The sequence below is a fragment of the Pseudopipra pipra genome, unplaced genomic scaffold, assembly GCF_036250125.1.
Source record: "Pseudopipra pipra isolate bDixPip1 unplaced genomic scaffold, bDixPip1.hap1 HAP1_SCAFFOLD_676, whole genome shotgun sequence".
In the NCBI taxonomy this organism is placed as follows: Eukaryota; Metazoa; Chordata; class Aves; order Passeriformes; family Pipridae; genus Pseudopipra; species Pseudopipra pipra.
Window position 1 is genome coordinate 1 of NW_026991169.1, and position 14399 is coordinate 14399.

The 14399-nt window shown below is 42.6% G+C and overlaps 1 protein-coding gene across 1 annotated transcript; it reads left to right on the top strand.

Moving 5' to 3' along the window:
• Nucleotides 1-924: 924 nt before the first annotated feature.
• Nucleotides 925-14142, top strand: LOC135408838 (sodium- and chloride-dependent glycine transporter 2; the record flags this gene model as incomplete). The annotated part of the gene is made up of 10 exons (XM_064643806.1): nucleotides 925-1058; nucleotides 2210-2341; nucleotides 2642-2815; nucleotides 3535-3676; nucleotides 4122-4254; nucleotides 6458-6592; nucleotides 7119-7222; nucleotides 9734-9858; nucleotides 13604-13716; nucleotides 14011-14142. Coding segments are annotated over exons 1-10 (1260 nt in total), but the record flags the coding sequence as incomplete, so codon positions are not given.
• Nucleotides 14143-14399: the final 257 nt, after the last annotated feature.

The following is a 14399-nucleotide window of genomic DNA, read 5'->3' on the forward strand; positions in this document are numbered from 1 at the left end:
TGAAGTTCTAAAAGCAGGTCCGGGTCAGCCGGGGATGGGGCTGTGCGGCGGTGGGGAGAGAGGATCTTAGGTCCAGAGCTGTAATGCTGGCGAGTGCTAATAATGTAATACCGGTACAAAGGACCATCCTGTGTAATTCCAGTCCGTTCCCTAGGCCGTGCCTGTCGGTGTACCCCGGGTTCGACCCGTGCCCCCCCCTAACACGCCCCTGCGGGAGGTCTGGTCCTGTCCCCAGCATCAGACGGGAAGGGCGCCTTGCCCTTCCTCTCCTCAGGCTCGGCCGCCTGCCCTAACCCCCGGTGGCTGCGTGCCTTGGCCCTGTAACCAAAACCAGGGCCAAATAAATCAGCCCAACCCTGTAAGAGGTCGAACCATCCCATGGGTTCCGCCGGTGGGATGAGGGGCCGGGAAGGTGCCGCGCCCACCTCCTCTCCCTGTCCTTCCGCGTATCTGCGTTTACCCTGGAACGGGGGCGTGGGGGGCTGTTCGTTCAGCAAAAGCAGTTCTTTAGTTCATCTGCGTGTGCTGGGCCTCTGCGGGCTGTGCTGAGAGCTGGCTGTCGGTCCTTACCCTTCCGAGGGCACTGAGGGCTTCAACCCCCAGAGGAGGAGATGAGACCTCCCAGGCGATCCTCACTCCCCCTTCCCCCGAGCCCTCAGTGGAGGGCTATAGTTTAAACCCACCTTTCGTGTGGGTTTTTTCTGGACAGAAGAGAGGCCAGGCAGCAGTGGCGTGGGCTGCAGGGGGGGCCTCCCGGGAAGGTCCCTCCGGCCCGGCCGCTGCTCGCAGGTGCAGCCGCAGCACCGCGGGACTTGTCTGCAAAAGTAGCTGCTTTCCCATCTCTCTCTCTCTCTCCTTTTTTTTTTTTTTTCGTTTTTGTTCTCCCCCTCCATTTTTCCTCCCTTTTCTCCCCTTTTAGGAAGACGATGTAGGGGATGAAAATAAAGCCCGAGGGAACTGGTCTAGCAAGCTGGATTTCATCCTCTCCATGGTGGGTTATGCAGTGGGGCTGGGCAATGTCTGGAGGTTCCCGTACCTGGCCTTTAAGAATGGGGGAGGTATGATGGCTTTTTCCTGTCTCTCTACCTGCAGTACCGTACGGGTCTGAGCCAGTCTCTGCCTTTTTGGCGGGGAGAAAAAGGAGGGAAGAGGGGGCTGGCGGCTCCCTATTGCCGGGCAGCCAGCCCCGGGCTTAGCCGAGGTGCAAGGGCACCTTCAGACCATCAGCGACGTGGTGAAGCATCTGCCAGGTGGTTTTGTTTGTTTGTTTGTTTTTTGTTTTGGGTTTTTTTTGTGATGGTCACCTCTGGAAGTAGGAAAGCTCCGACGAGATTTCATTAAAAGGCAGTGCTTTCCTTAAAAACACCTGCAATTGGTGCTGGCCGGAGAGGGAGGAAAACGAAGAGGCGGGTTGATCACAGAGGGAGGGCTCCAGGACTCCCTTCACCTCATTTATGCACAATCGGGTCTGAATCCGCAATCGGTGGGATGGGGGAAGAGGAGGGAGTAAAGGTCTGTACACAGAACTTTACAATCAGGATAGTCACAAGAGGAAGTTTGATCCCAAATCGAGACATTTTGTTATTTCTTGAAGTTTGGGGGAATTATTTTAAATCTCTCAATGATCCGGTTGAAAAATAATCGTTTGACGTAGAGCGAATGCTGCTCAGCAGAATAGAGGAGAAGTTAGGAGAGGGTTTGTGCCGTTAATAGTTTTCAAGGAGAAGAAAAAGTTTATTTGCAGGGGTTCTCCTGCCAGAGGCTCTTATTTAAACGGAGAACCGGTGAGCGTTACTGGATTCAAGCCCCTGCAACTGTAAAACCCTTCCCTCTACGAAACGTCTATCAGCAGGGGGTATTGGTGCTGTGATCATCGAAAACGATTCTGTAGAGCCTGTTTTCTGTGAGGGAAGAAGGGATTTTAAACTAATTATTTTTTAATTGTCAGCATTTTTTTTTTACACATAAGAACTAAGTGGGAGGCGTTAAAGTACTCCTTTAACAATAATATTGTCTCGAGCAAATGCTGGAAATGCAGAAAGCTGTCGCCCACCTTCCCCCACCCCATTCCCGCCCCGTCGAGGCCGGCAGCAGCGGGAAGCGATAACAAATAGAAAAAATTTAATAGCTGCATGTCTTGACTGAATTGTCCCCAATATCACGGGGTGATTCAGGTTACTCTCTCTTCTCTCCCCTCCTGCCCCCCAAGGTGCGTTTCTCATCCCCTATTTGATGATGTTGGCTCTAGCTGGGATCCCCATTTTCTTCCTGGAAGTCTCCCTGGGGCAGTTTGCTAGTCAGGGCCCCGTGTCGGTCTGGAAAGCCATCCCGGCCTTGCAAGGTGAGCGGAGCAGGAGCCGGCCCGGTTTTGGGGAGCATGACCTGCACTCCCTCTCTCGCATGGCTTCAGCCGCATGTCCTTGCGCGGTCCTTGCGGGGTAAGCTCCTCAAAGCAGGGGGACCCCCCGTACCTGTGCCAGTTGCGGGGGAAGCCCCTCAAAGCGGGGAGACCCCCGTACCTGTGCCAGAGGAAGCCGATGCTTTGCAGCCGCCGGGCCCCGCCGCTCCCCCGGCTGCGGCAGCTGCCCCCCTTCCCCGGGATTAATAGCGATGTTCTCCTGTCTCCCCTCTCTGTTCCCAGGCTGCGGCATCGCCATGCTGATCATCTCGGTTCTAATAGCCATATATTACAATATTATCCTGTGCTATACACTTTTCTACCTTTTTGCGTCCTTTGTACCTGTGCTGCCCTGGGCCTCCTGTAACAACCCGTGGAACACGCCAGACTGTAAAGATAAAAACAAACTTTTGCTAGGTGAGTTGGGACTTTTTTTTTTCTTTTTCTTTGTTGTTTTTTTTTTTTTTTTTTTTTTTTTTTTTCCAAAATTATGGCCGTGGTGGTTTTCCAGAGTTTTCTTCAGCTCAGCTGCGCCCCTAGGAGATGCCAGAGGATATTGCGGATGACCGTGGCCGGGCGAGGTTCCCAGCACGGAGGAACGGTCCGTTTTAAAACCACTTTGAAATGATTTGTATCACATGGGCGCTTCCCTCTCCTTTTATTTGAATTTTTCCTCATTAAGGATGAATGAGATTTGTCAATTAAAATGATAATAAAAGCCCAACTTCACACACCCCCTCCCCCCCAATCCCCGGGGAAAAACTCTGTATAGGGGAGAAAGCACAGAACAAAATATCATAGCTGGCAGCCTCGGGTGTCCTCTAGACAAATTATTTGCCTTTAGAGAAGCTTCTCTTAATAACGAAAAAAACAAACAAACAAAAAAACGAAAACCGTTTTTGCAAACGGCCAAAAACTCACTGTGACATGAAAAGGGGAAAAGTAATCCTAGTAATAACCTTCCAGAAAAGGTATAGGCACTTGAACAAAAGTTCAATGTGTGATTTACTGCTTTCTTGTAATTTTACAAGAAAAAAACCAACCAAACAAACAGAAAACCCCAACTTTACACCTTTTTTTTGGTTGTTTGTGTTTTGTTTTGTTTGTTTGTTTTTATTTTCTTTTTTTCTTCCTAGATTCCTGCATTATTGGTGACCATCCAAAAATACAAATCAAGAACTCTACTTTCTGCATGAGTGCCTATCCAAACTTAACCATGGTTAACTTCACCAGGGAAGGAAACAAAACATTTGTCAGTGGAAGTGAAGAATATTTCAAGTAAGATCTTTCTTTGTTTAGTGACCGTTATGTTAATCTCTCTTTAAAATCCGCTGAAACAGGCAACAAATCACTGCTTGGAAAACTAGAAATATAATAGCTATGGACAGCAAATAATGTTAATTTTTTATGCTTGGGAATGATGAAAGGCAGTTCAAATGCTGGATTACTTGTGTTCTGTTCCTATGGTGCTCAGCACAGCTGGGGTGTTGGCCCATGCCCGGCAGTTTTATCTACTACTGCAATGCAGATAAATAAAATAATACATGGTGAGAATCGTTGGAACCTTCTAGAGAAACTGCTGAGGATGCTGAAGCAAAACAAAATACTCCAGGAATTTGCACTCAATTACTGCCTCCGGTTGCTTTATAATGCTGTTATTATTTTTTTCTGTTCTTTTTTTCCCTCAATTTTTATTTTTTTTTTTAAATTCTTTTATTCTTAGGTACTTTGTATTGAAGATTTCAGCAGGAATTGAATATCCTGGTGAGATCAGATGGCCCTTGGCACTATCTCTTTTCCTAGCTTGGGTGATTGTATATGCCTCCCTTGCTAAAGGAATCAAGTCATCAGGAAAAGTAAGAATAGTATTTGAGATTGTACACTTCAAGAAAGCAGGGTGATGTTTTAAGGAAATCACACTCATTTAAGGCACTGAATTTCAGAAAATATTTTCAGTAAATGACTAAGTATTAATTGAAATGCCTTTTTCCTGTCTATGTTTTCAGTCAAAACATAAACACTTTTTGTTCAGCATTTGTTCCTTAATCTTCAGTCAGTTTAAAAGGAGCTCTTGAGCTGCACTCAGCAGTGGGATGGCAAAAAGGATACCTTCCAGCCTTCCCTATTCTGTGTGGTGTTTATCAAAATTCTGCAATCATCTCACATTCCACTGGAATCCAGGAAATTTTGATGTAAATGTAGATGCTAAGTAACATATTTTAAAATCAGAACTGAACTTCAAAAAAGTTGGAGCAAAATAACTAGATACTTAATGGGATAAAGATAGTGGAAATGCAGACATGAACCTTCTAGAGCTGACCCCAGAGTTTCTGATTACAAGCCATCCCTTTGCTTCTGGAAGCTGACATCATCTCTTGCGAGGTAATTTGGTAATTAAAAATCCAGAGACTCAGAGTGCCATGGGAAAATTGAGATATTTTTTCCCCCACCTTACTGTGGAAAAATGTTTTGTGAAAGATAAGGGTCTGGATAATAACTTTGGTTTGGGTATGGCAACAGATATTTCTTCAAGTGTGTCTTAATGGCCAAGAAAAATATTGACTCTTTGATGTCAGAGAGGAAAAAAATTGAGTTCTTGGTGTCAGAGATAGAAATCTTGTATTTATACAGAGATTAGACTGCACAAAAATTCATCAGGGTAACCTGTTGAAACACCTCTTGAAACAGCAAAAAGAAGGTTAGGAAAGCAGTTTCAAAAGTTGCTTCAGCTCAGACCAGAGGTTGAGGGAGGTGATTCTCCCTCTCAGTTCTGGTGAGAATACATCTGGAGTGGTGTGTCCAGGTCTGGGGCCCACAACATAAAAAGGACATGGACCTCTTGGAGTGAGTCCAGAGGAAACCACAAAGATGCTCAGGGGGCTGGAGCATCTCTCCATGAAGATGGGCTGAGAGAGCTGGAGTTGTTCAGCCTGGAGAAGGCTCTGAAAGAGACCTTAGGGCACCTTCCTAAAGGGGCTCCAAGAGAGTTGGAGAGGGACTTTGGAGAAGGACATGGAGTGACAGAACAAAGATAAGGGCTTCAAACTGAAAGAGAGGGGGGTTAGATTAGATATTAGGAAGACATTCTTCCCTGTGAGGGTGGTGAGGCCCTGGAACAGGTTGCCCAGTGAAGCTGTGGCTGCTCCATCCCTGGAAGTGTTCAAGGCCAGGCTGGATGGGTCTCTGAGCAACCTGGACCAGTGGAAGGTGTCCCTGCCTATGGGAGGAAGTTGGAATGAAATGGGCTTTAGGGTCCCTTCATACCCAAACCATTCTATGATATGATTCCACAATATGTTATGATTCTGGCTTGTTTAAACTCAGAGGTTAATGTGAAAAATATTTGAAATGCTTTTGTGTCAAGTGTAGAGCTTAACTGGCCATAATCTAGTCATCTTGTCTGACCACAGAGAGCTCTGTACTAGATAATTATTAAGACATTAGACACACAACCACTGTTGTGTATTTAGATATCATGGTGATTAGTTCTATCTGGATCATTTCACTGACTTTCTTTTTTTTGCATTTGAACCATAAATATCACCGCGGTAATATGCAATTATTAAGAAGTACAAACAGTAATAAAACTTAATTAGGCTTTTTTTTTTTTGTTAAATACAGAAAAATATATGGAAATATACAGGGAAAAAACCCACAGAAATTTAAGTGTTATTGAATGGCACTGCTCATTTAATTTCCATTGAGCTGTGATAGTTTGCTCTGGGCAAGGATCAAAAGTGATATTTTCTTTTAGCTGTAAATTCCTATTGTTCCTCTCCATACAGAGAGAGGAACCCTCTTCCTCTCTCTGTCTAGAATCCCAACTATTATCTTTGTTGCTGTTGGTGTTATTCCTGTTTCCAGCAGCAAGAAGAGCCATAAAATTTCAGATTTCCTGGGAAATAACACTGTTGTTTTCCTAGTTTATTTCCTAGTTTACTGTTGTCTCTGAGCCTGAGTAATTGCTTTCTTCAGGCAATTCTGTAGCACCTGTATTTTCCCCTCCTCTCTTCTTATCCAAATAAGCCCTTTTACCAACCTTTCCTTTGGTCTGTCCAGGTGGTGTATTTTACAGCTACATTCCCCTATGTAGTTCTCATCATCCTTCTTATAAGAGGAGTAACTCTCCCTGGAGCTGGAGATGGAATCTGGTACTTCATCACACCAAAGTGGGAGAAGCTAATTGATGCTATGGTGGGTTTACTATTGCGCTTCTAACTACTGGGGTGAATAAGTCATGAAGATCTCTTGGTGTCTGCTGAAAGCATTTTATGTGTACAGGGGTGGTATTGTCATCTGTGGAAACTCGTTCTTCATCTTATGTGGATAAAGTATTATTTAGGGTCACTGGCAGATAAAACATCAGTATCTGGTGCAGATTTTTCCTCTTGATTTGTATTTTTTTTTGAATGTATTTGAACTGATGTGTATAAAACAATGTAGTTTGGATATTTGTGTCTTCCATATACAGCAAAGTTAATATGGTCCTTTTATATGGGCTCAATCAGAATAGTACTCTTCATCAAATGGGCATGATGTATTTCATGGCAGGGTTTTACTTTTAAATATTCTATTGACATCCATTTAGTTTAAAGTTCATTTAAAGTACTTAAATGTCAATCCCCTCACAGTAACATGTAATAGTATTATTGAACTTTCTAACACTCTAACATTCTTTCCTGAAGCTGATGCTATTTCCTCTCCTGTTTGTCTTACGTAGGTTTGGAAGGATGCTGCCACTCAGATTTTCTTCTCCTTATCTGCAGCATGGGGAGGTCTAATTACTCTCTCTTCTTACAACAAATTCCATAATAATTGCTACAGGTATGTAAGAGTGAAAAAATCGGTTTTATTAAACATATTGTCTTCCAACTTGCAGAAATCTGATTTGTAAGATCCTCCTCTCGTGTCTTTTTTTCTCTCGTGTCTTTTTTTCTCTCATGCCTTTTGTGTCTTTTTTCCCCCTCTTTTCCTCTCCTCTTTCTTTCTCTTTCTCTTTCTCTTTCTCTTTCTCTTTCTCTTTCTCTTTCTCTTTCTCTTTCTCTTTCTCTTTCTCTTTCTCTTTCTCTTTCTCTTTCTCTTTCTCTTTCTCTTTCTCTTTCTCTTTCTCTTTCTCTTTCTCCTTCTCCTTCTCCTTCTCCTTCTCCTTCTCCTTCTCCTTCTCCTTCTCCTTCTCCTTCTCCTTCTCCTTCTCCTTCTCCTTCTCCTTCTCCTTCCCTTTCCCTTTCCCTTTCCCTTTCCCTTTCCCTTTCCCTTTCCCTTTCCCTTTCCCTTTCCCTTTCCCTTTCCCTTTCCCTTTCCCTTTCCCTTTCCCTTTCCCTTTCCCTTTCCCTTTCCCTTTCCCTCTCCCTCTCCCTCTCCCTCTCCCTCTCCCTCTCCCTCTCCCTCTCCCTCTCCCTTTCTCTTTCTCTTCTTTCCCTTTGCCCTTCCCTTTCTCTTTCCCCTACCCCTTTTTCCCCTTCCCCTTTTCCCCTGCTCCTTTTGGCCTGCCCCTTTTCCCTTTCCCCCTTCCCCTTTTCCTTTCTCCTCTCCGTGTGTGGTGTTCTTTTACATTTAATCCTTTTGGCTTTGGGTATTGTCTCCTCTCCCCAGGCCCTAATCTACTAGTCTCAAGAGGAGCCTTAGGCTTATTAGAGCTCCTCTTGGCTCTTCATTTTCAGAATCAGCAGGATGAGGTTGAAAGACAGTCTGGGAAGCTGTCAACAGCTGTGAGCAGTGGCACGAAACAGAGTCAGTTGGCAGCCTCTGCTGAAGAACAGCCCATGTGTAGAATGGGCTGAGCTTTGCTATTGTCAGACATGCAGGAGTTTAACTTGCACCTTCCAAAGATGTGATTCTTCTATCTCCTAAATGTGTTTGGTTTTTTTTTTCCAATTGCTCTTAGTGTGGTTTTACATGCACAAAGTTATTTCGTGTTGTGAAATTTAAAATTGCTTTTATTTGAACTCACCGAAAGTTGGTTTTTTTACAAGGAGAAAAGTCAATGCGTTCTGGTAGCATTGTGTAGTTTTTCATCCAAAAGCCTGCCAGATAAATGTCTGCAGATGGAAGAAACAAAAAGAATTGGCACTAGGAGAGTGCTTCCCTGTTATTTTATTCTCTTTAAAGCTAATCTGAAGTAAACTTTTACCAATTCCTGCAGTGATGGAGGTGCTGATTCAGGACATGCAGCAGCATCACAGGAACTGTCCCAAGAGGAGGCTTAATAACTTTCCCAACTCAAGGGGAAATAACTTTCCAACTCAAGACTGTAAAGCATACACTCCTTGGGATTTTGACTGCCTTATCCTATGACTTCTAAGTACAGAGTAGAAAATACTTAACTTTAAAATCCTGATCCACCTTTCTTTGCAAAAAGGAATTTAAAAACCTTTTTACTAGTGCTCAAAAAGTAATTTAATATAATTGTCCCAAAATATTGATGAAAAGTGACGGTGCTGCATACTCAGTAACTCCCACACAGAAATCCTTTGGCTCCTATTTTTGAAAACTATATTTCTGGCCTTTGATTTTTGGTTGATGAATGAATACAATCAGAATATCAGGGAAAAAAAAAGGGAGAAACATCATGGTTAATTTCAGTATTAATTTAGCAATGTTTCTAACCAACATAAAAATCCCAAACATTGAAAGTGAGTGACCTATTTTTGCCTAAGTTGTAGTAGTTTGTGGGGAAGTCCTCTGGACACACATATTGTTAAAAAAAAAAATCCTATCAGGAATGTAATAACTATGGATGGGGTTCATGAGGGCTGGTTTCCTCTCAAGTCACGTGTCTTGACATTTCCAGCATAGTAAGACATTCAGGTATAGATTGCTTGAGATTCACTTAACAATATCAACAGTGGGAGAATGTACCAAGGAATCCTCTGAAAATGGGAAGGTGTTTGAGTGAGTTCTGCAAGGTACAGAAAGCTAAACCCTGGAATTTTATGTATAAATGCAAGAAGGATACAGGACAAAACCCGTCTTACCTGGATAGTGGTAGTTAGTCCATATGTAATATAGTGAGCAGATATGCTTATGAGGCAAAGAGTTAAAAAATGTGTTACCAATCACGTCATCATCTTTGGAGAGGCCAAGAGCAGAAATGCTTGTCCTCCTGCACAGCTTCTGGTTCCTACATGGCACGTGGGTGATGAAAACTTGCACAGCTGATATGAAGACTCCTGTGCTCTCTGATCAGCATCAAATGCACCTGATAAGTATAAAAGTGTGCCTTCACCAGCATTCCCACAGATGTGTGTGCTCATGAGAGACTCCTGAAATATGTACAAACCCCTCCTTGCACGTATCCCAACAAGGTGTCATAACTTCTTGTTTTTTTCTTTTCAGGGACACATTGATAGTCACATGTACCAACAGTGCCACAAGTATATTTGCAGGCTTTGTCATCTTCTCAGTTATTGGCTTCATGGCAAATGAACTCAAAGTGAATATTGAAGCTGTGGCAGACCAAGGTAGGGTACACTGGCATTTTGTTACTTAGGCAGGCACCTGGTAGCACCTTCAGCTCTGTTATTAATGATGACATTGATACTGGAGGAGGGAATTACGACTTCAAACTGGTGTGGATTAGTAAACCACATGTAGGCGTTTCTGTACAGGAGAAGGTACACTGGTAAGTCAATATCTTCCTTGAAACCTCTTTATCACTTGTTTGGTAAGAGAAGGAAGGAAGCTGAGACTCATTTTAAATCTTTGTGTAAATGACTGATGAAGGGTAGTGTGGGATGGTCCCTTCTCATAGTCTGAGGGATTATTGGTCTTTTCATCTGTCTCTGCTGTTGTTTGTCAAATCCTCTTCAAGATAAAAGTTGTTTCTGTTGGTGGGATTTTTAGATGGGAGGGAGGTGGCCTTTGTAGTGTAGAAGGTGGGAGAAATATGGTGTGAAAGGTGGATTGAGCTTCTGAACTGTGGGAAGAAAGGAGATGCCTCCATGGGGAAGTAAAACATTTCTGAAGAATTGATTAGAAGATCTTCAGTAATGAACTGAGATGGTTATAAGAAGAGATCTGAAAGGTCCTAATTAGCAGAGCTGAAGACCACTATGCCAACTAAACCATAGCTCTAAGTGCCAGTTGTTTCTTGAATGCTTCCAGGGATGGTGACTTCACCACCTCCCTGGGCAGCCCCTCCCAATGTTTAACAACCCCTTCAGTGAAAAAATTCTTCCTGATGTCCAGTCTGAGCCTCCCCTGGCACAGCTTGAGACTGTGTTATCTCATCCTGTCACTGGTTGCCCAGGAGAAAAGGCCAATCCCCACCTGGCTACAACCTCCTTTCAGGGAGTTGTAGCGAGCAATTAGATCTCCCCTGAGTCTCTTCTTTGCCAGGATCAACAATCCCAGCTCCCTCAGTCACTCCTCACAGGACTTACTCTCTTGACCCTACTTTGCTATAAGAAGCAGCAAGTAGGAAAGGAAGAGTTTTTGGGCTAAGATTCAGAGAAGTTATAATCCTATCCAATTTTGACAATCATTTTAGAGGGATGATATAGAGGGATATAGGGTCTGAGAGGAGAATTTCATAGTATGAAATGAATAATGGTCAGCTGATAAACTGTTTCTTGACAGCAAGTAGTAGGGGATACTGAACTTGCAGGCTAGTGTAATGTCAATTCAGTATTCAATGCCTCATCTCTTCTTTTTGGTTTGGCAGTCACTAGGTGGCAACAGAAAAGTTAAATTTTTTCCCAATTTTCTGGACAGATGAGATCATTATTTTTTAAAAACTCCATGTGAAGCCAGGTGTTTTTAGGAGTAATGTTTACATCAGTATTTCTATTTTAGATTTTACCTCCATTCTGGAACAAACAAACAAACAAACCAAACCCCAAAAGCTAAACCACACTGCACTCACCAAAATTATTTGTAAGGAATTAAAGAAGCTGTGCCTGAGTGGAGCTGCAGTGGAAGCTCCAAAGAGACGGACAGAGGTGGGATGGAGAGACAGGACTGGTGGTGGAGGAAACACTTGTTTCAGCTGGTTCATGCATCTCCCTGGAGATGGTGTAAAATTTAGCACAGAAGATCAAAAACCCTTTTCTGGCTGGTGGTCTTTGAGTCCCAGGCTGGAGCTCTCTGTTCCCAGCTGTCTCAGCAGCTGTTCCAGGGGATGTGGAAATAGCTGTCACAAGACAAGCTTATTGTAGGGCTGTGAGTGTGTTTGTAAGAGTCTGCTTAGGCCATTTAAAATTATTTCACAGGGGTGAGGCCTTGCTGCTCTCCATGACAGAGGGAAACAAAATTCAGTGAAGTAATAGATGACTTTGTAGTAGGAAGAGTGCGAAGATTAGGGATAATTGTGGACTGAGGTAGTGCACTGAATTACCATAATTAAAAAGCAGACTCAAGAAGTGGGGAAAGGAACCAGTTCTTGTCCTTGCCTATCATTTTTTTATGTTCTAAAGTTGTATTTTTTTTTTGCAGTGAAAGAGAAAAAAGCCAAAACGATGATGAAACATAATCTCCCTTCAAGTTTTCAAAACCTTGAATGAAAATGTTAATGGAAATAGGAAGGGTTTTTTCCTTTTTTTTTTCTCCTAAAATATTAATCTGAAAAACATAGTATGTTTTTTCATTTAGAATCCTCTTTTCAGGAAAAGCTAATCTATCTGATGAACAAATAAAACACTTACCATGGAGGGAGAGACAGAACAATCTCTTTTTGTCTTACTGTCTGATTAAGAATATAGCGCAGTTGAAAAATGTTAGTAATTTAAAATGAAAGTTCAAGGTCATTGGACTTTTTAAATTTTAACACATATAAAATATTTTGAGTTTTCCTGTCTTTAATAGACTTTTAGAAAGAGTTCATACCCACCTAAGTCTCCAAAGATGGAAAGGATGTGAGCCAGCTTCTCTGTGACTGTTGACCTGTGGTTGATCCATGTTATTTCGGAGAGTTATGAGGAGTCGACATGGAAAGATGTGCAGTTTAATATTCTCTAATTTAACTTTTCCTGAAAGTGGTATTAATGGGAACTCATTATTCTGAGACTTAATTAAACTTTCACATGCAGGAATCTGCTGTAAAGAGAGCCCTTGTCTCTAATAATCAAGAAGAAATATTTAATCAAGAGGTGAAAGAAGTGCTTGTAAATATATAGTAGTTCTACCTGCCCCTTCTTATTTCAAAAAGTCATTTTTTCTGCAGCACATTTTAAAGGCAGCAACACTGAATCACGTACAGTGTTGGGTTTGTCTTTTTTTGTACTGTGTTGCTAAGTCTTGTATTTGCCTTTTGTTCAGAGGGAACCCCAAACACTCGACATGTTGCCTGAGGAGACGATGTGACATGCTGCTAAAACTGTGTTTTCCTCAGTACGTGAGCAAATAGCAGTTGTCTCTTGAACAGAAGCAGCTGTGGAGCTGGAGGAACTGGGGTGCAATGATTAGATCAGAAATAGCCAGGACAGAGTGAGTGGGGAGCCCATTCTCTTGCCATGAGGCATTCAGTACAACTTGGCTCTCATTTGTATCTCACCTGGCAGGAGTGTTGGAAGTGGGAATTCCTTTAGCTGGGATGAATAGAGAAGAAGTGCCATCTACTGTAATGTTGACACTGCATTCCTGCAGCCTTTGCTCCCGATCAACTCTGAGCACACTTGTAAAAATGCTTTTCCTTTAAAGTTGACAGAAATTAAAGCCCAATATATCAAACAAAAAAGAACGGGAAACTCCTGGTTAACGCTTTAAAAAACCCCAGCTCCTTATTTTTTGTGCTCTGCATTATTTCAGGTTTTCTTGTGGATTTTTTTAGATTCACAGTAGTTTTTACCTTGTGTCTGGTATCACATCTGGCTATCTTTTTTGTTCTCTGCTTCTCATTTGACTGTGTGCTGATGAGTTAAAGAAGAAGGATTTTTGCTTTTCCATTCATCCTTGAGGCAGCACTGAGGCTGTGGGTGTTTGTCATGTTGACCTACGGCTGGATTGGTACTTGGCAGGAATTTGATCACAGAGTAGAACAGAAACATAGCTGCAGTATGCAACTGTTGCTTATTTTTAAAATTTGTTTGGTCCAGTATATTGGTATACTCATTGCATACGTATTCTGCTTGGAAAGTAGGAGCAAATGAGTGATTTGAATCTTACGGTGAAAATAGAGATTAATCAGGTGAGGCTAAATTCTGTGATGCTTAGATCTTTCTCTAAATAAGAAAGACTGAACCTGATAACCTTTATTTTTCTTGTTTCTAGGTCCTGGAATTGCTTTTGTGGTTTACCCAGAAGCCTTAACGAGGCTTCCTCTCTCTCCCTTCTGGGCCATAATATTCTTTTTGATGCTTCTAACTCTTGGATTAGACACCATGGTAAACTGCTTTTGTGTCCCACTCTTTTCCTATTTGTTTGTCTGGGGGACCATGAGGTTAATTGCTATTTTCCATGTGGGCAGTGAACCAGTTTCCAAAGAGAGGAATGAAGTAAGGCCATCAATGCTGAAATCATTTGGGCAGAGCTTTGGTGTTGACATCTGAGCATTTAACACTTAGGATTCAAAATGCTCCCTAGGATTCAAAATGCTCTCTTATTTTCTTTTACATCTAGCTGGACCACTTTGTGTACACTGTGTGCACTGAAATGAATCCTTTCATTTTGTCTTCCAGTTTGCCACTATCGAGACTATTGTGACCTCTGTTTCAGATGAGTTCCCCAAGTACTTACGTACGCACAAGGCACTGTTCACTCTTGGGTGCTGCGTGTCCTTTTTCGTCATGGGATTTCCTATGATCACTCAGGTAATAACACTGCCTTTGAGCATCACCGTCTGTCCCCAGTCCCCCTCTGGTGGCCGTTTTCCTCCTTTACAAGTTGCAAAAGATTTAGCTGAGTTCTGCCACATATGACACAGGGTGAGTCTGAAAACCTTTTTTTTAATGGATGCTCTGACTGAGATACACTTATAAGACTCTGCTGTTCAAATCTTTCTGGGAATCAGATTTTTAAAATTTTCCCTAGTCAAATATCTTCAAAGTAGTAATGTAAACTAGGTATT